The 26,603-nt window shown below is 33.7% G+C and overlaps 1 protein-coding gene across 1 annotated transcript; it reads right to left on the reverse strand.

Moving 5' to 3' along the window:
- Positions 1-1,592: 1,592 nt before the first annotated feature.
- On the reverse strand, positions 1,593-6,604 carry LOC148940150 (uncharacterized). Its single transcript, XM_089105966.1, has 2 exons — positions 6,375-6,604; positions 1,593-2,464 (listed from the first exon to the last, which is right to left on the reverse strand). The coding sequence occupies exons 1-2, from the start codon at positions 6,433-6,435 to the stop codon at positions 2,157-2,159; spliced, it is 369 nt and encodes a 122-aa protein (XP_088962092.1). The 5' UTR covers positions 6,436-6,604; the 3' UTR covers positions 1,593-2,156.
- Between the last annotated feature and the right edge of the window lie 19,999 nt (positions 6,605-26,603).

Genomic DNA, 26,603 nt, shown 5'->3' on the forward strand with positions numbered 1-26,603 from the left:
TAGTCATGGAAGAGTACTCACGGGTGACAGTGGCTGCTTTTTCTAGCTTAAACCGTGAAATTCATGTGAGACAAGAAAATTACATCAAAGACGTGATCGCAAAGTATTCAGATACAGACTTTAAAAAGCACTTTAGAATGAGCCCAGATACATTCGAAAAGCTACTAGACTTTATTAATCTGCCTGAATCAGACTAGTGTGATGGTAATGCGCCTATTCAGAAACATGAAATGCTATATATAACTCTGTGGTATATAGCTAACCAAGCTTGTACCCTCAGAGAGATTGGAGATAAATTCAATCGCTCAATAAAATGTGTCTGGGCTGTTGTTGGGAGGGTTTGTTCTCATATAGAGAGAAAATCAGACCAGTTCATTAAATGGCCAAGTACATTAAGTCTAAATACAGTAACTAGAAAATTTGCTGATCTCAGTGGTTTCCCGGGAGTCCTTGGTGCCATTGACGGCTGCCATATAAGAATAGTAGCACCATCTGAGCAACAAGCTACATATCTAAATAGAAAAATGTTTCATTCTATTGTGCTTCTTGCCGTATGTCTTCCGAATAGAGAATTTTCATTCATTCATGTGGGGTTTCCTGGTAGTGTACATGATAGTAGAGTACTGAGAAATTCGGGTCTCTACCACCAAGCATCCCAGGCAAATTCAACTCTATTTACTAGTGCTGATTATCACATTATTGGTGATAATGCCTTCCCTGCACTTACATGGTTAATACCAGCATTAAAAGAAACTGAACTTATTGATGAAAAAAGAAAAAGATTTAATAAGAAGCTCTCAAAAACTAGGGTAGTAATTGAAAATACATTTGGTGATCTACTCAATAGATGGCGAAGATTGAGATTTATACACAGTAAGGTACCTCGAGCAATTAGTATAGTCATAACTGCATGTTGCTTGCACAACTTTTGTGCATGGCAGAGTGACAATGTAATTGAAAATAAAGAAGAGCAAAATTTACAGGATATAGAGGAAGAACATTCTCCTACAAACTCATGCGATGTTTTACACACAAATGATGGTCAAGCAAAACGACTACGTTATATTGATATGATAGGATAGTTTTATGCATTTATAATGTTATTATACTGTGATAAACAATTATTTGATCAATAAAAGTTGTAAAACCTCAAAAGTAAAAAAAATCTCAACAATCTTATTTGAAATTGGAAGGCAAAGGCTGGTATTGATGACTATATGATGGACTCTTTAGTTCACCTGGTAAATTGTAAGTGCACAAGATTTTACTTAAGCCAAATATGAAAAATATTGTACAAATCATGATATTTGAGGAAGAATTGGTCAAAAGTGCTGCATGCCCAAGCCTGCTTTCCCAAAAATTCAAACCTAAAAGAAGTGCAATTTTATTGTTTTAGGAATACTTGAAACTGAACAAAATTAAGGTGCATTGTCATAAAATAAATATACTAAGAAATACTATAAAACAAGTTTCAGATATAAACACAAGCAAATATCAAAACTATAAAAATATAAAAAACCAAAAGAAAAATAAACATTTAAACGATTTAGAAGGCAAAATAGAAACTGTCTTCATCTTCACTACTCTCTCTCTTTCTTTTTTTTCTTATTTTTGTTTTAATTAGTTCATCTATTTTTTTCATTTTTTCCTCATGTCTCCTCTGTCTTCCCTGCTCTTTTTTAATCAGTGCATTTTCAAAAGACTGCCTGAATAGTCTCATCTCTTTTAAAAATTCATCAATTTAGTGATTTTGTTTTCTTTTTTTAGAACTGCTAGATGCTTCATTTACTGTAACATTGCTTTCACTTATGATACTGGTGTTCAAATTTTGCAGTGTTCCAGGTTGAGCTTCATTTCCTGTAACATCATTTTCACTCATACTGGTGTTCAAATTTTGCAATGTTTTAGGTTGATTATCACTCCCAGTACTAGAAGTTCGAGGTTGAACATTAGGACTCACAATAGAATCATATATTTTGGGGGGATTGATATTGTGTTTGTCCCCCCATAATTTATCCATCTCTTCAAAAAACCTTGGAGGCTTTTTATATTCTGATCCTGTGTTTTTGCAGGAATCAATATACTGTTTATAGGTGTGCTCCAGGGACCGAGCTTGTGCCCATACTTTGTTTGTCCCCACCTCCCCTTCCATAACTTCAAATCCCTTCAGTCTCAGATTGTTTGCCACTTCTGCCAACACCATTTTTTTTTTTTATTAATTTATTTTGTAATTTTGCCTTAATGGCATCAGTTGCCAATATTTCAAATAAGGCAAGTTTTGCTTGATTGTCTCTTGCTTGCTGATCAGAGTCCTTTGAGTTGCACCACAGTCTAGGGGTACTGGTACCTCCTGGACTTTCTTCAGAACCATGATTAAAAATACTGAGAAACTGCTCTTCACTGATACCATAGGCTGAGTAGTTTGACTGGCTCACAATAAATTTGTCTCCAGACATGTCAGCATCTGAAATAGAATAAATCCTCATTAAACTAAATGAGGAAGCTTAGTATGGTGCCTATGCTGAACCAGTGGCTACAATAATCATGATGACAATCATCATAGCCAAGATTTCACAGAATACTATGGAAAAAATTTTCAGAGGGATAGTCATAGCAAGAACTTGAAATTACAATGTATGAAACATAAGCTATTTTATGACAGGCATGCAGTAAAAAAAGAAAAAAAAACACTTGAGCAAAAAAGTGTAGCTCTGACCTTGGATCAAGACAATAGTAACATGTACTAAATTAATTTTTTTTTAATTAATTTGACAGGTTAAACTGAACTTGATACAAAAGTAAGGGAAAAATAAACCATACAAAAACCAAATCCAATCTATAATTTTAAAATTTATTCAACTGTAAACTTTTCTGTGAATATACGATCCTTTTTAAGCAACAGGGATTTAGCCTGCATGAAAGCATGAGTGAGTAGGTAGACTATTATAAAGTGACTTTTTGATAGAACAAAATATTAATTTACAAAAACCCTCAAATTCAACAACATTTTTTTGGCAGATGCATCTGATTTACGGTGTTTCTTTAAGTACCAGTTGGTACTATTTGTTAAGGGGAATGAACAAATAGTTTGACTGTTCTACACACAGGTCAATTTAGCTCTCAAGTATAGAGGCCAAATAGATATGCCCCCTTTCCAGTATTTGACTGCAACAAAAAAAAACACAAATTATATAACTTGAAATTAAAAATTGAAAAAAGATCAAGTTTACAACTACATGCCAATGTAAAAAACATTAGATTACAATCAAAAAGACAACAATACAATTCTTTTCCAGTTGATTTCTATAACACACCATTCAACTCCTTCTGATGACTAGTTAAAAATCTTAAGTTATCTACTATTAATGTATACTTGTATTCTACATCAAAAACGAGATTAAAATAGTCTTTTTTATTTCCTTTTATATATAAAAAATGATTTTCTAAAAATAAAAACTAGAATCATAGCCCACCCATAATGTATATAGTAGGCCTTAGATAAAATATAGGCTACTAGTTCAATTTATCAAGCACTTTCCCTTTAGAAGCTTTACAACTACAGTGATACCATATTTCCTGATAAATTATTTGTTCAGCCTAGAATAGCAACAGATATATAGCTAAGTCCATGTTCCTGTCAAAGAGTTGTGGCTAACACTTGTTGCAATAATGACCATAAGGCATGTTTCTTTTAAGACAACTCTAATGCTACACTGATACCATATGTCCTGCCAAGTTATCTGTATAACTTAGAATAGCAAGGGATACATAGTCCTTTGGTCTCACTAAAGAGTTGTGGCTCACACTTGTTGTTATAAATACCCCAAGGCATGATTCCTATGGAAGAGCTGTAAATCTACACTGTTATTATACTTCCAGCCAAGTTATTTGTATAGCCTAGAATACCAAGGGATAAATAGTTTCTGGTCCCATGAAAGAGTTGTGGCTCACAATTGTTGAAATAATGACTGTATAGCTGTATTTGGAACAATTGTTTAATTGAACAGAAATTGACTGAATCTCTTACAATTTCAGTGTTTGATTTCCATACTGCAAACAAAGAGGTAGTTCCTGATAGTTTCATCTACCCAGCTGTGCTACTATTTTCATTTGCCTCAGATACCAATGCTTTAACATAGGCTAATAAAAAACGTACCCAACATAGGCTTCTCCAGTCCTCCATAACAAAAAGTAATTTAAGAGCTTAACCTCACTGACCTTAATAAAAGTGAATTTTGCAAAAAAAGGGCTTATTGCAAACTTTTGATAAAGTAAGATTTAGAGCTTAAACTAATCTTGTGATTAACTCCACAGCCAAGTAGGAAAACCTGGCTTTTAAGGAATATAACCAAAACAATTACATACAAATTTATAAACAACAGATTAAAATCAAAAAGATACTGATAAGAATCTTTTCCAGGTGAGGTTTGTCACAAACATACCAACTCCTTCTGATCACTGGTTAAACAATCTCAAATTTTTTATTATTAATATATATATATATATATATATATATATATATATATATATATATATATATATATATATATATATATATATATATATATATATATATATATATATATATATATATATATATATACATATATATAAATTTTACATTAATCAAATCATCTTCTTATTTCTTTTTATATAAAAATAATTGATTTTTTAACTCTAAAATACATTATTTTTATTATTTATTGAAAACCTGGCTTAGTACAAAAAGAAAATGACAAAGCACTACAAAGAAAGAATAAGAAAAAAGAGTAAATTATCACTATACAACTATGGCAACATAGCTAGAATTAAAGAAGCTGGCTCCAAGAATGTCTTGAAACCTTCTGGACATGTTTCTCCATAAGCTTAGCAACAGCTATAGTAACATCTGCTATGTGAAAACAATTGATGAGCTATGAATTTTATGTTCAAGTTGGATATCACAGTAGATATTTGGCAAAACAGAAAAAAGTGGTGTGGATTTTCAGTTTATTGGCATTTGTAAGAATCTTCAAGAAGAGTGCAATGTAGAGGATGTGGGGGAGACCAACGGTGTTGTACAGCAATGCAAGATAATGGTGATTGAAACCAAGCTTAGTGAACACTATAGAAGCATAGGAAGCTGATTTGCAGCATTTGATGACTTCTGTTAGGAGATGGCAAGTGTGAGAAATGGTACTTCCAATAGGAATACCAAGATAAACAATTTAGTCAGAAAGGTAGATCTTTGGGTAAAATTCTACTTTAGTTACTTTTACCTATCTTGGAAAGGGGTGAGGTTAGGAAAATAAAACTTTCAGGGATGGGTCTACCGGCTAAAATATGTCCTGGGAAGGTATTTTGAAGTACTTATCTCCTCTCCTTCTCTCTCTAGCGGATCCTGAAATTTGCCTACATGACAGGTCTATACCTATTGAAATTTTGACAAAAAAGCATTTTACCTTAATTTTCAGTTATAAGATTCTTTTTCTCTGGCTTTAGTTCTGAAAATGCAATTCCTGTTATTTGAGTAGTATTTTAAGCCATATCAATGTTAATTTTCAAAATTTAGGAAATGTATTTGCATATCTTTAAAACTCTATAAATCAGGATTGAGCAAAGTTGTGAAGCTGAAAACAATTTTTTTGGACTTAATTTTAAGCAGAAGATCTATATTACAAGGTTTCACTTTTATAAGACACAGGTTTTTAAAGGTCATCAAAGGTCAGGACCCTCTAGAGGGAGGAGTGGAGGTAGGTACTTCAAAATACCTTCCCGGGACATACTTTAGCCTGTAGGTCTATCCCTGAAAGTTTCAATTTCCTAACCAAACTCCTTCCCAAGATAGCCAAAAGTAGCTAAAATAGAATTTTACCGATCTTTGAATTACCAAGTACAATTTCATGAGGATACCCCAACCATACAATATGTAGTAGGGCTATATAAAATATAGGCTACTAATTTATTTAGCATTTTTCCTTTAAAAGTTCTGTAACCATATACTGTTACCATATTTCCTACAAAAGTTATTTGTTTAGCATAGAATAGCAATAGATATAAAGGCCAAGTTCCCACTAAATAGTTGTGGCTATCAATTGTTGCAACAATGACCCTAAGGCTTGTTTCTTTTAGGAGAGCTGTAACTCTACACTGTTACCATATTTGCAACCAAATAATTTGTATAGCCTAGAATAGCAAGGGATAAAAAGTCCATGGTCCCACTAAAGAGCTGTGGCTCACACTTGTTGCAATAATAACTTTAAGGCTAGCCTATATCAAGAAAAATTATTGAATTTAAAACAAAACAACTAAAACTCTCTTATGACTTCTCATTAACTCTAAGGTCAAATAGGAAACCCTGGCTTTTAAGGAAACTAACTAAAGAATATACTAACTGTGAGAAACAGTTGCTGTCCTCGATTCTTTGTCAATATTATAAGCATAAAAAGTATCCATCTTTATTGTTTTTGAATATTTCGCTTTAAATTCCCCAACAATTTCCTTCAACAAGCATTCGATTTGTTAGAGAAATCTTCTAACAATGTTAGCTAACAATTTTTAGTTGGACGGCGGAAAAATGATTGTTGGGAAAAATGTTAGCTAACAGTTTTCTGTTGGACGGCGGAAAAACCCCTTTAATGCACCTGATATATTGACGTCATATAATAAGTTGGACTCCAAGTTAAAAGATGAGGCCTGCAAGCGGTTGGGTCCTTTTCATCCTCTTGTGCGATTGTTCTGATTTACATTTGGTTCTTTATATTGATATTGTTTTGCATGCGTTTTGTTTTGTATGTCTTTACCTTTTATTTTCTTTTGTTACGCCATTTTTTTATAATGTTAGTGGGTCAAAAATAAATTATTATTAATATTATTACTATTATTATTATTATTATAGTTATTATTATTATTATTATCCAAATTACATCCCGAAGCGCAAAATTTTCTCGTTCTGCTGCACTTACTATCACTACTGTATACTCATCGTGGGTCGTGGGCCACTTGAAACCATTACAACTGTTCACTCTCCTCGTCCATCTCAATCTGTTCAGATCTACACCCTTTACTCCTTCTAATAAAAATCCTACTCGCTTTCTTTTGACTTCTTTCTATCCAACTCGAGGACGTCCTGCTTTCCGATTAGCCTGAGCTACATGGCCAAAAAGCAGTACGATCGAACCAAACTTTCCGTACAGATATTAAGATACCAACATATAGAGATTCCTATATTGTGCATTAAACAGAAAACAAGATAAAAAAAAGTTTGAAATCCATCTACAAAAACAAAAATCTGGACCAAAAATAGAACTTTCAAATCCCCAGTAATCTACCAAACATAGCCACTCCCACAACACTAAATAGAGGCTTTAAATTTTACTAGTATTGAAAGGGTGAAGGTTGACACTCTTGCAACATAGTAATTATCCTATAATACCTAAAAGAAATAATACTTGTAACCCCCATGTCATAGAAGGAAAAAGATCTTTGCCAACAATACGGCTTGTATTTGCAGGTACATTGTCACATGATAGGGATGTCCAGAAAGGTATCTCTGTTCAGTACACCAGTCTCAAAGTAACGGAGTTAAATATATCCCAAAAAAGTGCTCCGTGGGTCAGTCGTTCTGACATTTCGCTTGGGATTGAAGCAATCAATCCTGCAACCCACGCTGACCAGAATAACACGAATCAACGAGAGAAATCCCATGTCTATCAAATAGCATCAAGTGCCCTCTCTGTCAGAGTGGAAAGAAGTAGTATCCAGGTTATCGTCTATTCTGCCAAATTGCTAAAAAAAAAGAAGCTATGAACAAAGCGTCCCAACCTCAAAAATGAACAAGCTAAAGCTCTTTTACCAAAACATCTAACGGAACAAGGCAGCGAAAATAGAATATTTAGGTGGAATTTCCTCCAACTACAAAGTAATTTGTGTCCAAGATTACCTGCTTACCGAGGACAATTTTGCTCTGTTCCAGTCTATTCCTCTCGAGTCAGTTTTCATGCATGAAGCTAAACGATAATTGGCGTGTGAAAGACCTAGTGGTGGCACTGTTGTTTTGGTATAGAATCATATCCCATCTGGGCTCTACGAGAGGAGTAACTGCTACATTTCTGAGGCATTTGTTGGTCCAACTAGCTTTTTCTAATATACCTGAACACCGATCGTTCTGAGGAACACTATGCCAAGCATTTCATTCTGTTCATCTGTTACTTTTGTTACATTGAGTTCCTCAATAAATTCTCGTACCTTCTTTTGTTCGTCCTCAGTTTCTTCTTTTTCTTTCTTGAATACATTCTGGTAATAATCTCTTGCTTCGTTTAATATACCATTATGATATAACATTATTAAGATTATTTTTTGAGGGGGTTGGGCTGGGCTCAGCTCCTGTGATTTTCTAAATAAAATTGTGTTAATATTTTTTTTAGTTTTGCTTGTTTGTTTGTTTTTTTTTGGGGGGGGAGGGGGAGGACTGGCCATGGAGAGAAGCCCAGTGGTACGGTCCCATGATTTATCATCGACATTTTTTTCAAAGGTCATAGTAATTATAACGTGTTGTTCATAGTAGTATAGTTTTTTGCTCTTACTCCATAATTGACCATTTTTACATAAATTTAGAGATATGTTCATTATTGACCTATAAATTCGACGAACATACCACTCTATGCCTTTCTTTATGCTCTTTCTAATTATAACCGCCGTTTCAAGTGGAAATCCTTTAAGATGATACCCTTTTCTCTTATTTTCTGCAATTTTAGTTTGAATATGCTTTTACTGTGAATACTACTTACAGTAAACAGACTGGAGGTTAGTCGTGAGTTGGGACTCACGACTAATGGGACCGAGTATACCAGTCCCATTTCTTTGAAGGATAAATCAGGTGAGGAACTAAACTTTAGAGAGACTAGTTTGCTATATATTGAATCTTTCAGGAACATTTGAGACTGCACAGCTGAAATATCTACACCGTGTATAAAGAGAAAGGAACCTATTCTGTAGACAAACCGACTAAAAAAGGTATTTGCCAAGTTGCTAAGTCAGCGACAAAAAGGAGAATTAGATGGACGGAAAACAGCTGATGTTCTAAGAGCCTTACGAAACGTAATACAAGTGATGGAAAAAAAAGAAGGAAAAAGGGAAATGCAGAATCACAAGCTTTGACATTCGAAAAGCATTTGACAAAATAAGAAGACCAATCCTGCTTATTTTATTAGTGGCATACGGTTTCTGTAAAGAGTTTATCGAATAGATAAAGAAGACCTTGGAGAAAATAGAACAGATAATTGTGATAGGTAATATGGAAAGCGATAGCTTTGAAGAAGAGACAGGAGGGAGACACGGATACCCATTAAGCTTTTTATTGTTCGAAATATATATTGACCCTTTGATGCGATATTTGGAGCAAGAGATTCAAGGAATCGAGACAGGAGGAACCCAACAAAAGATAGAAGGATTTGTCGACGACCTCACCATTTTCACGGAAACAGACATGGATTATTTACGAGCTCTTCATTGTATAACTATGTACTGCAATTTGTTCAAACTAGAATTAAACAAAGAAAAATGCAATGTCCTGTCTTTAAGCGAAGAAGAACCTCAGTTTATTGGCGGGATAGAAAGGAAATATGAAATAAAGGTTTTAGGTATCCAATGGAGAAAAACATGGAAAGAGACAGAAAAAGTAAACTGGGCTAAAATATTGCAGAAGTTTAAGTCGGCACTTGCTCACGGATATGGAAGAGCCTTCACAATATTTCAAAAAGCTCAGTACGTTAATATTTACTGTTGTCCAGTGATATGGTATTTCGCATCAGTATCAAAACCCGACAAAAGGCAACCAGAAGAAAATCAAATCAATGATATATCAGTTCGTCTAGTACGGAAAACCCACTCCAAAGCTTAAACTTACAGATATGTTTCTAAAGAAAAGCCAAGGAGGTCTACAAACAATTAACACAGAAGCCAAGATAAAAGAACTTCACATGAAAACAATTATCGAAGAAATCCATTTTGAAGAAACGACCCCTATGAAAAATTGGTATAACGCATAGGTGAGAAATGAAAGGAATGACTGCCCAAATTTGGTAAAAAAACATTTCAGAACTGTCAAAGAATTACTGGAAAAAAGGACCGCAGACACTGATAGCAAAAAAAATCAACAAAACGGATATGAAACAATGGTTCATTTTGCAGGAAAACCTACCTCCAGCGAAAATTCTAGAGAAGAGTGATCTTGACGATGAAAAACTGAAGAAAATGTTCGACCTGATAGACTCTAGTTTCTTACCCCCGAAGGTTAAAGAACATTTGGTTTTCCAAGTTCACAAAAAACTGCAAACTGAAGAGAGAAAACACAGGATAGACCCCACCAAGTCGACTGGAATGTACGGAAGGTGTGGAAATCAAATTGAAACACTTGAACATTCAATTCTTCAATACACAAGTGTAAAAACAGAATTAGGAGAATTGAAACAACTGTTAGGCAATGAAATACAAGAAAACGAGGAACTGGTCACCGTTGAAAAGGTTGTAGAATTAAAATTACGCACGGAAACCAATCAAACGAAAAATACACGAAGATTTGGCATACATTTTCACACATTTCAGCTACCATATTTGGAAAGCGAAAATGAAAGATACAAGCTCAATAGAAGCTCAATACAAGCTCAGAGGTAATTAAAAAGGTAAGAGTTCAGTGGGATAGGCTATTAAATATAAGAAAAGGCAAACAGAAAGGAGAAAAGTGAAGGTAAAAGTAAAAGTGATTTTTTTTTCTTTTTTTTTTAGAAGAGAGTTAAAAAAAACGGGAAAGATTTAAAAATTAGAATTTCAGATATTGTTATTGAAAAAAGGATTTCAAAAAGTGATAAAGAAAGAAGTATTAAATGTAGAATAATGACAAAGTTTTAAAGAGACTTGAGAAGTATTGAAAGTAGAGTAATGATAATTTTTAATGAGGATTGAGCAGCCAAAGGGAAAATGAGAGATGAGTAATAAGGGTAAAGGAAATGAAGTAAGAATATAATGAAAGATTCTACCTATTGGTTTTTATTTGTACAGGTGAAGTATTTGATTTCTTTCTTACTTTATCTCTTTATTTTGTTATACATATTCTTATTTTGGGGGACGGGGGTAAAAGTGAATTATATTTCGGGGGAAATAGAGGTTGATGAAAAAGATTAAGAAAAGTGTAATTTAAGGTCACGATGGAAGGGGTACCCAATGGGGGAAGGGAAGCCTGAGATATCGGATGAACCTAAAAGGTATAAGAAAATTGAAATGTAGTATACCTCTATTTTTATACCCTGGTATATTTTGGAATGCTCAATTTTTATATAATTTTAATAATTTGAATTTTTTGAAGAAGTTATTTTTATTAAGAAAGAGTAGGTGACATTAGATAAATTATGAGATATTTAAAAAAAATCTGAAGGTCACCGAGAGGAGAGGAGGTGGTATTAAAAAAAAGATGTTATTTTATTCCAAAAATCATGGAAGCCGACCTTCCCTCCGTAGCCCGACCCCATCCCCTACCAAAAAAATTATGAACGATCTTTTATTTTAAAAATCACGGGAGTTGACCAGCGCCCCCCCCCCCCCTCTTCTCTGTTCATAAGTACTATGCTTTGATCTTATAATTGTCATGTAAAATATAACTTTTTCATTTAAGAACGATTTTTCAGCCTAACTCCGTTATATTTCTAGGTCTTTAAAAATTAAACAGAATAACAATAGAAAACAAAATTTAAACTCACGAACCAGCTGTCTAAAATAACCCTCTTTGCGTCGATGCTCAGAATTACACTGAACATAAGCGCGTTCAAATGAAATTCTTTACCACGACTCACAAGCGAATCTTCAATGAAATGGTGTAATCTTATAAACATTATGCTTTTACTAACACACGAAGAAAGGTCTATATTTCAATTATCTCTTTCTGGTTTTTGATGGGTAGTAAGTGGTTGATTCAAAAGCTTTGGAAAGTAGTGAAAAAATTATGTCAAGTAAAGTGAAAGTGATAGTCACTAGGAGCGGATAGTGATAGTCACTAGCAATAAATCATTGAGGGTGGCAACCCTGGTCGAAGGGGGATTTCAGGGAACCCATTTTTCAAAAGAAGACATTGATTTTGGGGGATATCCACACAAATTCGGGGATAGTAGAAGCACTGGTATTTTCAGACAAAATCTGCCAACAAGTTTCACTAGGCCATGAAAACTACCAAGTGACATGGCTACCATGCTACCCTACTTTTCGCACGGCGGGTAAATATCTAAGTTTCTGCTTCAAAACGCAGCAAACGAGATAAATTTCGTCGTTTTGCCATCTATAAAAAAAAGGTGCCAAAAAGGAGTTTCAACACTATTCGAGTTTTCGCCTTTACACCTGATTTACAAATACGACTGAAGAAGTTATAGTTTAATCTTATTCTTTGTTACTGAAGTTTTCTTGTTTTACTTTTTCTTCTTTCTGTTCCTTCAATTTTCTCCTTTCTCACAAGAGCGGGAGAAAATAAAATTATTATAAATAAAATCATTTCTATATATTACTGATATTAATAACAAAAAGATATTTATATTCATTTGATACTAAAACAGTCTTAAAATCATTTCAAATTTCATCTATAAAAATTTATTTCACTGTCTTAATTATTCTTAATTTATTTCATTTAGTCTTAATTATTTCACTTAGTCTAATTTATTTCACTCAGACTTCATTAGTCTTAATTTTTTCCACGTTATTTATTTCATAGTCTTAATTATTTCATTTTTTTATCACCAAACAGATTCTGTTTACTTTTATTTACAGAAGATTTCCGAGCAACGACATTGTGTTCTAGTGCGTTCGTTGCGACACTGCGTTCCAGTTCGTTCCATTGCGACATTGAGTTCCATTACCCTTTTTCAGTAATAATTGCTGAGAAACATCAAGTCCGGTCGATTTTTCGGACCTAACATGGATTGAATTTCAGACCAAAACTGTTAAATCTAACTCCTCTGAGAAATACACAAAAATACCAATTTAATATCAAATTTATTCCGTATTTTTAATTTTTTTTTAGATTTTAAATATGTATCTAGAAAAAGTATCTTTATTTTGAAACATCTTATGGCCTTCCATTAAAATCTAAATGGAACACTACCTAAAGGAACTATACCTGTGATGGGAAGGATGTGTTAAAAAATTAAAAATTAAAAAAAAAAATTGAGGGTTTGATGTTAGTATTATGATAAATCATATTAATTTTTTTTTGTTGGTTTTTGTTTGATTTTTGAGTAGCCAAATGGGTATTAAAAAGGTTTTAGTAGTGTATTTGTTTGTTATAAAAGAAGGATTAGAATGGCGTGCCTAATGATATTGTAAGGGCAGAGCTTTCTACTCCTCTTAGGTTTGTTTTCGGGTTTAGGGAAGGCTGGGAGGATGGAGGATGATGTAAAGTTGATTGAGAACAAGGTTTTATGAAAATTATTTGTCTATTATTAAAGTATTTCCACGGTGAAAGGGGTGCCCTATGGCAGAAGGGCACCCTGCTTAACCGGGAATGGTACTTTCTTGCGGTTTTGAATTTTTTTTGTAATACACCTTGTCTTTGTCAGTTATGTTTGGCTACCCAAATCCAAATTTCAAAAAAAATGAAAGTTGTTTTTAAATTAGTGTAGGTGACAATAAAGTTTAAAATTAAGTGAAAAAGATTATTATGTCACCGAGAGGAGAGGAGGTGGGATTTTTAAAAATTATAAAAAAAAATTAAAAAATCAGTTTGGTAGCCTCTAAGAGGCTGCACCCAAGAACCAATGTGAAAAATAGGACCTTAGTATCCTTAATTTTTTTTTCAAACATCACAATTATAGACCAACTTCAACATCAAACAATTTTATATCCTCTTGAGTCCTGGAGGACTTCTTGTCGACTGACCTTAATGGAATTTCAGACTATCCCAACGAAAAAAATCAAAAAGTAAGATATCAACAGAATTTGAATTTGACATCAACAGAAAAGGGAGAGGGTATGAAACCAATTGAACAGTAGGTACCAGCTGATTATTGTTATAATTCTTTTTGCTTCATTTGATCGCAGCAAAGTTGGCTACAGTAGTATTTCCTTTTTCCTAGTTGGCTCTAAATTCACTTTTCAGTCTCATTTACAAAAATTTCTTTCATATGATTCAATTGAAGAAGAAGTAAAGGAAAGTTTCTGAACGGAGAACAGATTTACATATCCCTTAGTAATTCATCCTTTAATATCAGCTAAAATGACGAAATTTTTACCTAGTAACATGTTTAACAAAGCCTTATTGTTTTTAGTTTAGCCATACTTGACATATTATTTACTGTTTATCACGTAATAAATCGATATAGGCCGTACCGTTAACCAAAATTCGGTCACTTTATTTTTATCAATGTTTGAAGCGGCAATACTTGTGTTCAGTATACAGTCTCCTCTCTTCTCTCTTATCACTCCTAATTTTTAACCAATTCATGCCGTACCGGATGTTGCGCTCCCGACACTCGTTTTGTGCTCAGCTCGACATTAGTGTTTTTACTTTATTTTTTTTTATTTTAAATATTTTTAACCACCATACCTTATTTATGTTTATGACTTTTCGCACTTATTCCATATGGTATTTTTACGCAAAGAACAAGATTGACTGTTTTTCTTGTTCGAACCGTATTGTATTTAGAACCTTATATTATCTTTTCTTAAAAGATATTCCAAGTAAATTCGAACTAACTGTCGAATCCGGGCATCATCCCTATTTCATTACTAGCTTATTTGTCCCGCTTTACTACGACCTCAAAAGAAAAAAAATCAAGAAAAGTTTCTCCCACACCTCTCAACTCGGAAGATTCTTCCTGTATAAACTCCTCCTCTGAGCATAATCCTTCTAGAAAATCGTTTCCCGCGTATTAACAATGATCGTATTTTAAATTTAAAAGCGTTTGAAAAATCATCTTACTGATGGTTCTCCCCCCGAAATGTTCCTCTCTGTGGACCCTCCCTACCCCACGAAAAATTCTCAACAGGAAAATATTAGTTCCCCCCTGGAATAATTTTACCCAAATGTAATATAGCGATCGTATTTTTAAATTTTAAAGAATTTGAAAAATTGGTTTATGGTTATTAATTTATCCGTCAGGCGTTCTTGGATAATTAATATTTAGAAAAAGTGAATAAAGATAACGAAAGCAACTGTTAAGTACTTATTTTCAGTGGTCTCTATTTTCAGTCAACACGGAAAGTATTAATAAAGCACATTGGATGGGGATTTGGGTGCATAAGACCTTTGCAAGAGTGCACTAACAAATTCTTAAAGTTTCTTGGCTTGACAGTGTAATAATTTATTTACACAGACAAGTTTCACAATCTTTCCTTAGTTTCAGATAAACTTAAAAATACCAAATAGGATATTATGGAACGAATCCAAAAAATTGCCCATTACCTGTGCGTTTTAGTAGTAAGGGCATAGGGAAATTCAAATGCACATGGAATTACACAAGAATATGCAGTACAGTTTCACGTGCACATTGTAAAAAGCGACAAATCCTTTTATGCCTATAAAGTGGCCAAACACGTTTTGAGAGTATAATTGTTTGTTTTTGTTTTTTTTAATCGAAAACTAGAGATTGTCAAATTGCGTATCTAGGAATGATTTTTTAGGAAAAGCTGTCTGTCACTCATGCGTTATCCATTGTTCCATTTCTTTGAAGTCTGTGCTATCAAGAGCGGTTTCTGATTTTTTTGGACAATTGCCTTTAGCCAACAATAGTTTGATATGAATGTGTCGGTAGATAGCATTTGAGAATTGGATCCTATTAAGGTGGAGAAAAAAAAAGGGTTTAGGATTTGATAATACTTCGATATGTACTGTATAATACACAAGTGGTGTTTGAACAGTGTTGTCAATTTAAAATAGAGTTTAACATTATACTATACTAAAAAGTTGATACTAAGAGAGATGTAGATGGCAAGAAAAGAATTGTAATAACGGATATCTTTACTTCTTCGATGTGTTCTGTATAATACATAAGTGGTGGGGTGATGAGAGCGAGGTGTCTTAGAGTACTTATAGTGTTGTACTGTGGGCCGAATTCCTAGCGAAATACCCGAGTGGATGACTTGAAATGAAAATTTTTAACAAGAAATCTCTGAATAAAAATATTTTTTGAGGGATGGGGTGAAGGGAGCGGGGTGTCTTACAGTACTTATAGTGCTGTACTGTGGGCCGAATTCCTAGCGAAAAACCTGAGTGGATGACTTGAAAATAAAATTTTTAATGAGAAATGGCTGAAAAGTGTTTTGGGGGAGATGGTTTGATTGGCAGAAGGATGTCTTAGCGTAGTTATAGTATGATAATGGCGAGCGAGTTGCTAGCGAAAAACCCGTGTGAATGACTTGAAATAAAATTTTTTAACAAGAAATCTCTGAATAAAATATTTTTGGAGGGATGGGGTGATGTGAGCGGGGTGTCTTAGAGTACTTATAGTGCTCTACTGTGGGCCGAATTCCTAGATGGGTTGATTGGCAGAAGGATGTCTTAGCGTAGTTATAGTGTGATAGTGGGGGGCGAGTTGCTAGCGAAAAACCCGTGTCAATGACTTGAAATAAAATTTTTTAACAAGAAATCTCTGAATAAAATATTTTTGGAGGGATGGGGTGATAGGAGCGGGGTGTCTTGGAGTACCTATAGTGCTGTACTGTGTGCCAAATTCCTAGCGAAAAACCCGAGTGGATGACTTGAAAATAAAATTTTTAACGAGAAATGGCTGAAAAGTGTTTTGGGGGAGATGGGTTGATTGGCAGAAGGATGTCGTAGCGTAGTTATAGTGTGATATTGGGGAGCGAGTTGCTAGCGAAAAACCCGCGTGGATGACTTGAAATAAAGTTTTTTAACAAGAAATCTCTGAATAAAATATTTTTGGAGGGATGGGGTGATGAGAGCGGGGTGTCTTAGAGTACTTATAGTGCTGTTCTGTGGGCCAAATTCCTAGCGAAAAACCAGAGTGGATGACTTGAAAATAAAATTTTTAACGAGAAATGGCTGAAAAGTGTTTAGGCGGAGATGGGTTGATTGGCAGAAGGATGTCTTAGCGTAGTTATATTGTGATAGTGGGGGGAGAGTTGTTAGCGAAAAACCCGTGTGGATGACTTGAAATAAAGCTTTTTAACAAGAAATCTCTGAATAAAATATTTTTGGAGGGATGGGGTGATGGGAGCAGGGTGTCTTAGAGTACTTATAGTGCTGTACTGTGGGCCGAATTGATAGCAAAAAACCCATGTGGCTGACTTGGAAATAAAATTTATAACTAGAAATGGCTGAAAAGTGTTTTGGGGGAGATGGATTGATTGGCAGAAGGATGTCTTAGCGTAGTTATAGCGTGATAGTGGGAGGGGGGCGAACTGCTAGCAAAAAACCCGTGTAGATGACTTGAAATAAAGAATTTTAACAAGAAATATCTTAATCAAATATTTTGGGGGGGATGGGGTCATGGGAGCGGGGTGTCTTAGAGTACTTATAGTGCTATACTGTGGGCCGAATTCCTAGCGAAAAACCCGAGTGGATGACTTGAAAATAAAATTTTTAACGAGAAATGGCTGAAAAGTGTTTTGGGGGAGATGGGTTGATTGGCAGAAGGATGTCTTAGCGTAGTTATAGTGTGATAGTGGGGGGAGAGTTGCTAGCGAAAAACCCGTGTGGATGACTTGAAATAAAAATTTTTAACAAGAAATCTCTGAAAAAAATATTTTTGGAGGGATGGGGTGATAGGAGCGGGGTGTCTTAGAGTACTTATAGTGTGATAGTGGGGGGCGAGTTGCTAGCAAAAAACCCGTGTGGATGACTTGAAATCAAAAATTTTAACAAGAAATCACTGAATAAAATATTTTTGGATGGATGGGGTGATGGGAGCAGGGTGTCTTAGAGTACTTATAGTGCTGTACTGTGGGCCGAATTCCTAGTGAAAAACCCGAGTGGATGACTTGGAAATAAAATTTTTAGCGAGAAATGGCTGAAAAGTGTTTTGGGGGAGATGGGTTGATTGGCAGAAGGATGTCTTAGCGTAGTTATAGTGTGATAGTGGGGGGCGAGTTGCTAGAAAAAAACAGGTGTGGAAGACTTGAAATAAAAATTTTTAGCAAGAAATCTCGTAATAAAATATTTTTGGAGGGATGGGGTGATGGGAGCGGGGTGTCTTAGAGTACTTATATTGCTGTACTGTGGGCCGAATTCCTAGCGAAAAACCCGAGTGGATGACTTGAAAATAAAATTCTTAACGAGAAATGGCTGAAAAGTGTTTTGGGGGAGATGGGTTGATTGGCAGAAGGATGTCTTCGCGTAGTTATAGAGTGATAGTGGGGGGCGAGAGCCTAAAATCTGACCTAATAACGGTTTTTTGACCGTAAACTCTAGTTTTTTGTAAGAAAATTATGGAAAATACAATTTGTTGGCTCATAGGTGAAACTTAAGTCCAGTTATGGATCGAAAAATGAACTATTTCTGTAAAATATGAGCTAATAAGGGTTTTCGGCCGTAAACTCTAGTTTTTTGTAAGAAAATTATGGAAAATACAATTCGTTGGCACAAAGGTGAAACTTAAGTCCAGTTATGGATCGAAAAATAAACTATTTCTGTAAAATCTGAGCTAATAAGGGTTTTTGACCGTAAACTCTAGTTTTTTGTTAGAAAACTATTGAAAATACAATTCGTTGGCTCATAGAATTGATTTATCATTTGCAGTTATTATTTCAAATTTGTCTATGTACGTCTTTGGTGCCTGATTCTTTTTGTGCGGGAGTGTCACTTCGATTCTTAAACGTGGGAAAGATCCGACTAATTGCGCATCATGTAGACCTATTACGGTAGCCTTTTTGCTGAGCAAAGTTTTTGAATATGTCCTGCTTCCTGAAATTCTTCCAAATGTTGATTATGTGTCCAATCAATTTGGGTTTAAACCAAATATAGGATGCCAACATGCGCATCGAATTCTTACTTCTTTCTTAATTCAAGCACAAAAAGATGGATCTGAAGTTCAATTATGTGCGTTAGATATTTCAAAAGCTTTTGATTCGGTTTGTCACAGCCAACTATGGTATTCTCTTACCCAGCTTGGAGTGAATTCATCTGTTATATGTGTCCTTCGTTTTTGGTATGAAAATTCATATGTTCGACTTCGGTCAGGAGAGATTTTTTTTGGTATTATTCCAATTCGGTCTGGACTTAGGCAGGGAGGGGTTCTGTCACCATACCTTTTTAATGCTTGTTTATACCCTATGCTTTCTTGTATCTTTCCGTCGTGTTTTATGGGTCTCATTAATTTATCTTATATTGCTTATGCAGATGATTTATTACTTATTAGCTGTTCAAAATTCACCCTAGCTAAGTCTACCCAGTTTGTTTCTAAGCTTTTGGAAAAAATTTGCCTCGTGCTTAATGCTGAAAAATATGAATATTTAGTTTTCAATGCTAAGAACCCAAGTAGTGATTTGAGTTGTAGTTCTTTTTCAGTTAAGCTGGCTCCTGCGTTGCGTTGGCTCGGGATTAGTATCTGCTCTTCTATTTCAGCTATCCGTGCTAGTGCACTTGCCGACATTAAGAATAAGCTTAAAGCAGGTTATGCTAAAATTGTCCCAAATCGCGGCCGACATTCTCGTAAAGCATTGGCTAAACTCTATTCTATATATTGCGACCATTCCATTCTTTTTCTATCAGGTTTGCATCCATTTTTTAATACGAATGATATGCAGGATATTAGAGTTTTGTATTTCCATTATTGTAAATATCTTTTGTATTTGCCTCGTTGGTATAGAAACCGTAAGATTATTCGAATGTTTAATGTAACTAATATATTGACGTCATATAACAAGTTGGACTCCAAGTTAAAAGATGAGGCCTGCAAGCGGTTGGGTCCTTTTCATCCTCTTGTGCGATTGTTTTGATTTGCATTTGTAGTTATTTATATTGATATTGTTTTGCATGTGTTTTGTATGTCTTTACTTTTTATTTTCTTTTGTTACTCCACTTCCTTATGATTGTTAGTGGGTCAAAAATAAATTATTATTATTATTATTATAAGTGAAACTTAAGTCCAGCTATGGATCAAAAAATAAATTATTTCTATAAAATCTGAGCTAATAAGGGTTTTTGACCGTAAACTCTAGTTTTTTGTAAGAAAATTATGGAAAATACAATTCGTTGGCTCATAGGTGAAATTGAAGTCCAGTTATGGATCGAAAAATAAACTATTTCTGTAAAATCTGAGCTAATGAGGGTTTTTGACCGTAAACTATAGTTTTTGTAAGAAAATTATGAAAAACACAATTCGTTGGCTCAAAGATGAAACTTAAGTCCAGTTATGGATCGAAAAATAAACTATTTCTGTAAAATCTGAGCTAACAAGGGTTTTTGGCCATAAACTCTAGTTTTTTGTAAGAAAATTATGGAAAATACAATTCGTTGGCACATAGGTGAAACTTGAGTCCAGTCATGGATCGAAAAATAAATTATTTCTCTAAAATCTGAGCTAATAAGGGTTTTTTGACCGTAAACTCTAGTTTTTTGTAAAAAAATATGGAAAATAAAATTTGTTGGCTCATAGGTGAAACTTAAGTCCAGTTATGGATCGAAAAATAAATTATTTCTGTAAAATCTAAGCTTATATGGGTTTTTTGACCGTAAACTCTAGTTTTTTGTAAAAAAAATTATGGAAAATACAATTCGTTGGCTCATAGGTGAAACCTAAGTCCAGTTATGGATCGAAAAATAAACTATTTCTGTAAAATCTGAGCTAATAAGGGTTTTTTGACCGTAAACTCTAGTTTTTTGTAAGAAAATTATGGAAAATACAATTCTCTGGTTTAAATGTGAAACTTAAGTCAGTTTTTGGATCGAAAAATAAAACTATTTCCGTAAAATCTGAGCTAATAAGGGTTTTTGACCGTAAACTCTAGTTTTTTGTAAGAAAATTATGGAAAATACAATTCTCTGATTCAAATGTGAAACTTAAGTCCATTTTTGGATCAAAAAATAAAGCTATTTCCGTAAAATCTGAGCTAAAAAGGGTTTTTGACCGTAAACTCTAGTTTTTTTTGTAAGAGAATTATGAAAAATACAATTCTCTAGTTCAAATGTGAAACTTAAGTTCAGTTTTGGATACTCATAATGATTAGGACCTATGATTATAATTCGATATTTTTTTTATAAAAACAAACTATTCTTTTTTAAACTTCGAAGTTATTCAAATTTATTTTTTTTGTACGTATAATAAAATGACAAAATATGCTTACGGCTCTAACAATTGTACTCTATGATTGCTCAGAGACACGATGTGGCTTTCCCACTGGTATTCTATGTCCGGTTATCAACACTACCTAATCTATTGCATGCATTAAATCAGAATTTCTTACGCAGTGGAACGATAAACACATAAGTCATATCTTGAAAAAAAGTGAAGATGGAACATTTTAATAAAGTTTGTTCACATGGCATGGTTATTGTAGCATTGAATGCCGACAAGGAGAAGTATTTAAGCTATGAAATAAGTACAAGTGGTAGCACTATTGGAAATGTATGCATGCATTGTCATGAAAGTAAGGAATTAAATTTCTTTGGAATGGCGAAAAAATTAAGCTCTTATGTTGGTGGTTATGCGAGATTGAGATCTCCAGAGATGATTGCACTCAAAGAGAATGCCAACATGAAAATAATCGTTGATGATAGAGGACAACTCCTTGCTACTTTTGCAGGTAACACATTACCTACTGATACATCCAATCGTCAGCTTTCGGGTATTAGCATTCAACGAAAGGTCAAAATAAGAAAGGCCTACTTTTCAACTAATATCGTAAACCATATCTTGTCTACGTGCCGAAACTGTTACCTGTGTAAAAATAATGTGATAATACACAGTGAAATTGCCAGAAAAATAAAAAGGGCACTGGTAGAAAATATCACTATGGAATATAAAGATGAATCGATGAAAAACAAAGCACCAGCAAACGTTAATACGATTGATCAAACAGTCAATGAACCAAATAATACCAAAGATGAAAAGCATATTGAGCCTGTTGATGACACACCAGTAAAAATTGTGTATGACTCAAAATGGAATAATGATTATTCTACGTATTACGAACTAAGAGAAGACAATAGCTACAATATCAAGGGAGAACATGATGAACTATTTTTTGGAACAGATTCAAAATGTCCAAAGTTAATCATTGATATTAATAATTTATCATAATATATTTTTGTATTAATATTCTACATAGCGTTATTTCATTAAAAATATATTATACATTACATTGTTATGTGTTCATTATTTTTAGAGTAAGCTAGCATATCAAACGTTTAGAATGTCTATTAAAACATCAGAGATGCAAGAAAAGGAATTTGCGTACATCTATTGTCAGACACATGGGATATCATTGACAAAATCTAGGTATCAGAATGAAAAAATTCTTTATCAACATCCGTTGTTGGATATGTGATTATATCATTATGAAGAAATTTCAAGTAAGTAAGTAATTAAGTAAGTAAGTAACAAACTCTTTCTTGAATTCACCTCTTGGATACACAATACAGAAATTTAAATCAGGAAATTATGAAAAAATTGAACAAATTCTTTATTAACATTCATTATCGATTAAAGTCACTTCCTAGACAGACAATACAGCAATTTCACAAAATCTAAGTATAAGAGTGATTAAATTCTATATCAACATCTATTTCTCGGAAACATAGGAAAAAGTTGACAAAATCTAAGTGTTAGAATGAATACATTTTATTTATCAACATCTTTTGTCAGATACATCGGATAAAATTGACAGAATCTAAGAGTCAGAGTGAATAAATTTTCTTATCAACATCCTTTGTCAGATACATCAAATAAAATTGACAAAATCTAAATTTCAGAATGAATAAATGCTTTAACAACATCTTTTACCGGATATGTCGGATAAAATTGACAAAATCTAAGTATAAGAGTGACTAAATTCTATATTACCATCCTGTTCTCGGATACATAGGATAAAATATCGGATAAAATTGAAAAAATCTAAGTATCAGATTGATTAATTACTATACCAACATCCCTTTTTCAGGTACATGGGAATAAAATTGACAAAATCTAAGTATCAGAGTAAATAATTTTTTTTTTATCAACATCTTTTATCAGTTACAACAATTATAATCAACAAAATCTAAATATTAGAGTGAATAAATGCTTTTTCAGCATCCTTTGTCGGATATACTAAATAAAATATGCAAAGTCGACATTACTTTATTTCATTTTTTAAGGTTAATTTAGACGAGGTTACGTGCACGCATGAACCTCGTCAAAATTAACCTTAAAAAATGAAATAAAGCTATGTCAACTTTGCATATTTTATTCAACTCTCTGATACTTATATTTTGTCAACTTTTTCCTATGTATCCGAGAAATGGATGTTGATATAGAATTTAATCACTCTTATACTTAGATTTTGTGAAATTGTTGTATTGTCTGTCTAGGAAACGACTTCAATCGATAATGAATGTTAATAAAGAATTTTTTCAATTGTTTTCATAATTTCCAGAGTTAAATTTTTGTATTGTTTATCCAAGAGGTGAATTCAAGAAAGAGTTTGTTACTTACTTACTTACTTAAATTTTTTTCTTTAATGACATAATAACATATCCAACAACGGATGTTGATAAAGAATTTATTCATTCTGATACCTAGATTTTGTCAATGCTATCCCATGTGTCTGACAATAGATGTATGCAAATTCCTTTTCTTGCATCTTCGATGTTTTAATAGACATTCTAAACGGTTGATATGCTAGCTTACTCTAAAAATGATGAACACATAACAATGTAATGCATAATATATTTTTAATTAAATAACGCTCTGTAGAATATTAATACAAAAATATATTATGATACATTATTAATATCAATGATTAACTTTGGACATTTAGAATCTGTTCCAAAAAAAAGTTCACCGTGTTCTCTCTTGATATTGTAGCTATTGTCTTCTCTTAGAGAGAGAGAGAGAGAGAGATTTATTTTAAACAAACAATCAATTTAACATAAGTTTAGTGGCCACCCCAAGAAGTAAAAACTTGTCCAAGGGGGTGGCAAAAATACACTAACATAACAAAACAACAATAAAAGAAAAAAACGAAAAAAATAATAACCTATCTATAACACAGTCCCCAAACAGCACCACAAACCTAAAAACCTTAACATTTTCATTAAATTTGCAATCATATTCATAATCATCACCCCCAGGAGCCATAAAAATTTACCAATATCATTATTAAAAAAAAAAAAAAAAAAAAAACAAAAAAAAAAAAAACTAGAATTCATACTTACTAAAAAGCATCCCTTTAGTTACTATCTTAAACGAAGAAATATCACCTATATTTTTTATATTTTGATCAAGATGGTTCCAACTTCTGATCCCCCTGTGAAGCAAAGAAAACATCGATCGGGCCGAAACTACCAGTGGAATATTAATCTCTGCAGATGACCTAGTATCATAATCATGGACAGAAGATCTCAGGTTAGCCAAGCTATCAAAACACGGGAGGTTTATACCCCTCTGAATCCTAAAAATGAATAGAAGTGTATACAGATCCCTTAATCCAGAAGCTGGCAGTATCTTTACACGCTCATACACGTTTCGTACCGAGTCCCGGGGTTGTAGGCCATCTAACAGCCGAACAGCGTTGTTTTGTAGAACTCGTATTGGCCGAGCAATAGAAGGAAATGTTCCAAGCCAAACGCTACTACAATACAATATATATGGATGGATAAGGGAATAATAAAGAAGGCGCATAACAAAAGGAGGAAAAAAAAGCTTAAGTTTTCTCATTATACCCAGGTTATGAGACACAGTTTTACAAACATAATGTAAATGGTGCTTGAATGATAAAACATCATCAATATAAACCCCCAGGTACTTATAAGAACACACCCGCTTTAAAGCTCCATACTGTGTTGCAATATCCTGAAACCATGGATAAAAATCTGGTGAACGGGAAAAAATAACAAAATTAGTCTTACCCAGATTAATCTTTAATCTATTTACCCTCAACCAGGAATATAACCTTTCAATAACATCTTTCATCGATGTCTGAAGTAATTCTTCTGTCTTCGCGGTACTAACAGCAACTGTGTCATCAGCAAATAATGACACCGTCTCATTCCTGGGATCTTTGACCATATCACTAACATTAAAACAACAACCTGGGATACAATTAGGCATATAATTAATATACAATAAAAAAAGAATCGGACCAAGAACTGACCCCTGCGGGACACCACTAGTCACTGGGCGGGAGCCTGATTGTATACAAGTCATCTCTACAAACTGGTACCGGTTACTAAGGAAACTCCGTATAAAGTCAAGAGTTTTACCTTGGATCCCATAGACCTCACATTTTTCCAGGAGTAGGCCATGGTTAACTGTATCAAAAGCCTTCTGTAAGTCTAGAAACACTGCACCAACCTTAAAACCTTCATCTAAAGCTATGTTAATTATACTAGTCAAAAATATCAATGCATCCTCTGTCTTCATATATTTTCTGAAACCGAACTGATTATTATTCAACAATTTAAACTTCTCTAAAAAATAGGTCAACCGATTACTAAAACATTTTTCAATAAGACGAGAAATAACTAGCAAGACTGATATTGGGCGATAATTACCCAAATCATTACTATCACCACCTTTATAAACCGGTGTCACTCTTGCATTTTTTAAACAATCTGGAAACCTTCCTTGACGGAAGCAATCATTAATCAGTGATGTCAGAACACCAGATATACAAGGGAAAATGTATTTTAGAATTTTTAGGCTAACTAGGTCACTACCGGACGAACTATTTTTCATACTATAGATAATATCCCTTAACTCATCTAATGTAATCATCTTTAGATTTAGCGATACATTTGCAGGAGATGGTAGAGTAGATCCAAAGGGTGGGTAATCTGGAAACGAGGAAATCATCTCGGCTATTTGTAGGCCTACTGAACAAAAATGATTTAAAAACTCATTACATATCCCAGTACCATCTGCAATTATAACCTCATTAACCGTCACTTCTGTTGGTAGAATATTAGACCTCTGACCTATAACATTACGGATTATTTGCCAAGTTTTCAACGGGTTACCTTTAACATCATTGAACTTCATACTAAAATATTTTTGTTTAGCCTCACGGAGGAGATTATTCAAACAATTACGAAAAACACGGTATCGCTCTTTATTCTCATCCGTCGGTCTTAAAGCTTGCGACTTAAACAGTCTATCTCTTACATTTATTTTTCGAAGAAGGTCATGCGTTATCCATGGCTTCCTCCCATTATGTTTTCGACCATTCGAATTCTTCACTGCACCCACTTCCTTAACCATTTCTAAAAGCTTACTATAAAAGAGTGAAAATTTAGTATTTACATCACTCTCATTTCCAAACAGAGATACCCAATCAATATGAACCATATTATTTTTTAGTTTCAATAGGGCACTGCGATCAAAAACTACAACTCTTTTACTCCGTTCAGGAGTTTCTCGCTTAGAGATAGATACCTCAAAATCTGCAAAAACACCAAAGTGGTCAGATTCCACATTTACAAGAACTCTTGG

This window comes from Artemia sp. Qi Xiang Cuo, chromosome 20 (assembly GCF_049724085.1).
Source record: "Artemia sp. Qi Xiang Cuo chromosome 20, ASM4972408v1, whole genome shotgun sequence".
Classification (NCBI taxonomy): Eukaryota; Metazoa; Arthropoda; class Branchiopoda; order Anostraca; family Artemiidae; genus Artemia; species Artemia sp. Qi Xiang Cuo.

Excerpts from the sequence above, each read along its gene's own strand:
- LOC148940150 (XM_089105966.1), bottom strand. The coding sequence starts at position 6,435 with ATGGATACTTTTTATGCTTATAATATTGACAAAGAATCGAGGACAGCA. Across the intron at positions 2,465-6,374 it reads GACAGCAACTGTTTCTCACA|ATGCTGACATGTCTGGAGAC; the intron begins GTTAGTATATTC and ends ATTCTATTTCAG.